General features: G+C 45.2%; 1 protein-coding gene across 1 annotated transcript in view; it reads right to left on the bottom strand.

Annotated features, from left to right (window-relative positions):
- ppp2r5d (protein phosphatase 2, regulatory subunit B', delta) overlaps nucleotides 1-3,542 on the bottom strand; it is an 18,756-nt gene extending 15,214 nt beyond the window's left edge. The window contains exons 1-3 of the mRNA XM_023395653.2: nucleotides 3,391-3,542; nucleotides 1,201-1,318; nucleotides 394-577 (exon numbers count right to left, since the gene is read on the bottom strand). Coding sequence (XP_023251421.2) covers nucleotides 394-577; nucleotides 1,201-1,318; nucleotides 3,391-3,417 — 329 coding nt within the window. The 5' untranslated portion in view covers nucleotides 3,418-3,542. The remainder of the gene's footprint in view (nucleotides 1-393; nucleotides 578-1,200; nucleotides 1,319-3,390) is intronic.

Below are 3,542 nucleotides of genomic sequence, written 5' to 3'. Positions count from 1 at the left end.
GTCAGCAGGGTGAACATCTATCAATAAGAGCTATTTTCAGTTTGGCTGCTGTCATTTAAAAACCCTGCAGCAGCTCAGTGAGAGAGAGGGAGCTGCGTGTTCACCACCACAGACTCAGGTGCAGACAGACCTGAGCTGTGACAGTCACATGACACAGGTAAGCAGCAGAAAGGCCTCATGTCGTCACTCAATTCATAAGAACTAAACATCTGCAAACATCTGTCTGTTGACTGACCTAAACAACCCTCTAACAGGTAACACGAACTCTGCATCACACCTGTCCATCACTGTGGTCCAGTCCAGGTCTGAGTTCTGGTCCTGGTCCTTCACTTCAGGTCTGTGACCTTTGACCCCACCTGTAACGCTCCATCAGCAGGTAAACTACACCTGAACCCGATCAGCTGCTCCTCATTAACAGTGTGTGGAACATTAGAGCACAGTTTGACACAAACCGCCCCCATCAGGACCAGAACTACCCCCATCAGGACCAGAACTGCCCCCATCAGGACCAGGACTGCCCCAATCAGGACCAGGACTGCCCCCATCAGGACCAGGACTGCCCCCATCAGGACCAGGACTGCCCCAATCAGGACCATGAACCCAGTGAACAGACACTCTAATCTCACATCAGTCACTGTTTCAGTCAGTTTGATGTGATGTTGCTGGTGTGATGTCACTATGACATCAACAGGTGTGTTTCTGCTGCAAGGCGAGAGACGCAGTGTGTCACTCTGACTTGTTCACCTGGACGCCAGAATGAAAACCAAGACGTTCCACAGCCGGCGTGTTCCTGCTCTCAGGAAACAACAGAGCTGTAAAATAAAAGGTGACTGACAGGAGACTTTGACTGTGATACGTCCAGTTATTAACTATAAACTAAACTGTTTCTATCAGTGACATTTATTCTGAAAAGGTTTCCTTTTTTTATACCTTATATAATGAGGTTCATTCAACCACAGCTTTTATTTCCAGTACCTAGTGTGTGTGTGTGTGTGTGTGTGTGTGTGTGTGTGTGTGTGTGTGTGTGTGTGTTATAGAGGACTCTGTGCTGAGTCTCGGGACGTCCCGGCCACTCAGAGTGTGTGTGTTATGAGTGAGTGTGTGAACAGCAGCAGCTCTGTCTCGCTGTGCCCTGCAGTGTTTTGTGTGTGTGTGTGTGTGTGTGTGTGTGTGTGTGTGTGTGTGTGTGTGTGTGTGAACATGTGACACTGATCATCATGTGTTCCTCTCTCACCTCGTCTGAGTTCTCTGTGGCGGCATCTTTCCCGCCGCTGCTGTTGCTGTTCTTCGTGCTGCTTTTGGCAGATTTGGTCGTTTCCTGTTGACACACAAATAAAAGCAGAAATAACATCTAATACAAAAATAAACCAGCTGCAACTAAAAATAATACTAATCTGCTGATTATTTTCTCCATTAATTGATTAATGGAAAAGTCTTTGTAATTTCCTGCAGTGGGAGGATTTACCAACTGTCCAACCAACGATTATTCAATTACCAATCGATCAATTGTTGCAGCACTAATTTCATGGTTGCTGATTTTTTCCCAATTAATCAATCCTTTGGTCGATTAAAGGTTTATCTGTCAGACTTTCCCGCTGATGTTTTTAAATGTGTTTTATATTTTCCTGCAGTCGGAGGATTTGTATGTAAATATTTATTTTCCCACCAACTGTATAAAAAACTCAGAGATATTCAGAATATTTACTCTTTTTTTTTCTGACTGAACTCGACATCTGTGTTTTTGCCTGTTGCTCAGACAGAATCTGAATCTGTTCATTTGAGTTTCAGGGATCAATGAGGCATTTCTCACCGTTTTCTGACATTTTATTCACTGATCAATCAATCGATTAATGAAGAAAATATCCATCAGGTGTACTGATAAAGAAAATACCTGCTGGTAGCTGCTTCGCAGGCTCCTGTGATGGAATAAAATGAGCTGACGAAAGTTTGATCAAACTAAAACCAGATTCTGATCCAGGAGGTGGAGGATCAGTGGAACAAATCTATAACTAATTATTGATTAATCAAATAATGTACACAGACATAATATTGAGTAGAGCTGGGGGCATGGGGTCCCCGGGGAGTTGCCTGCTTTTTAATCCTCAGTCTGAGGTGAGTCCATCAGGTTTTTATTTTGGATGTTGGTCGGACTCAGAACCAGGACGATCAAACTAAAAACTGATGGTTTGTAAAATAATCAATGTTCTCATGATCAATTAATCTACCAATAATGTCTGGGATTAATTTAAACATCTCAGAGCTGAAGGTGACATCTTCAAAGAGATTCAGTTACCATGACGACACATGAAATCTGTGACTCCTCAGAAATGACTCAAACAATTAAATCAGTTATTTGCCAATTAATCGATTCATGAACTGATCGTCTCTGCTACAGTTTGTCATAAAGAGAGAAGTGGTTTGTTCTAATGAACTAAAATCGACTGTTAAATACAAATGTTCTCGTTATGATCAAATATTCAGAATGAAGCGTTTGTGCTTTTTAAGACCTTTTAAACCTCAGACTGTAATAACACGATAGAAAAGCAGCAGGGAGGATATAACCTCCAATTATTACATCACGTGTTTTCAGCAGTTTGTCACAATATTTCCTGATGATATAATTAATGTAATGAATGTGACCTGGTCCCAGATCAGCAGCAGAAAATGGATTAAACAGTTAAAAACAGCAGCAGGTTAAATGTCTGAGACTGGAGATTAAAACCTGCAGCCAGACTTTTGTGAACGAAACAACTTTCTCAGGCTTTTTTTAATGAATCAGGGTCCAGTAGAAACCCTGACACAGAGTCCTGATCCGGCAGAGGTTCCTGAGTGAACCAGAACCAGAACCAGGACCAGGACCTGGAATTGTTCCTGTTCTGTCTCAGGTCATCCGATGCATCCTTTGCAGGAGCTGTACCCTGCTCCCTCTCATGCCTGGATGAGTCACAGTCCGCACAGACACTTTTACACCGAGCCCTGCCTGTTTTCTTCCAAATGAATAATTTAACGGAGCAGGCAGCGGTTCCTCCCCGGAGCTCCGGTGGCAGCAGCGTTTCATCCGCTAGCTACCGGTCGGGTGACACCCCGCCTCAAGAGTCTAACAGCTGGACACGGTCGCTAATGCGGAGTTTGAACCGAACAAAGCGCGTGAGCGGCGGACACCGAGGCGACAACCGGGGACACAGACTTTTAATGCGGCTAGCAACTCCGCAGCTAGCGGCTAGCTTAGCCGTCCTCTGCTAGCGGGGCCTTAGCAGGTTAGCCCGCCGCTGCTCGGTAAAACAGAACGCCTGAAGTCTGAACCGGCCGAATTAACGACCGCTTCACGGCCACCCGGTTATATTACCGCGTAAAACGGGTCGTGTGGTGGTAATGTACCCGCTGACTCACCTTTTCCTTCTTGGTTTTGTTCGGCATCTTGACTGTGTGTCAGGGTGTTTTTCACGGAGCCTCCGTGATGCTCTTCCCCGGGACTCAGACGCTGTCACTCGGTCTATCTCCGCTGCCTGTGCCCGTTCCCGACTCGAGTGATCTGATTGGCC

Source organism: Seriola lalandi, unplaced genomic scaffold, assembly GCF_002814215.2.
Source record: "Seriola lalandi dorsalis isolate HSWRI2012SDOR001 ecotype SW California unplaced genomic scaffold, Sedor1 jcf7180002054967, whole genome shotgun sequence".
Classification (NCBI taxonomy): domain Eukaryota; kingdom Metazoa; phylum Chordata; class Actinopteri; order Carangiformes; family Carangidae; genus Seriola; species Seriola lalandi.
Note: the sequence above shows the minus strand (reverse complement) of the source record. Positions and strands in the feature narration are given on the sequence as shown.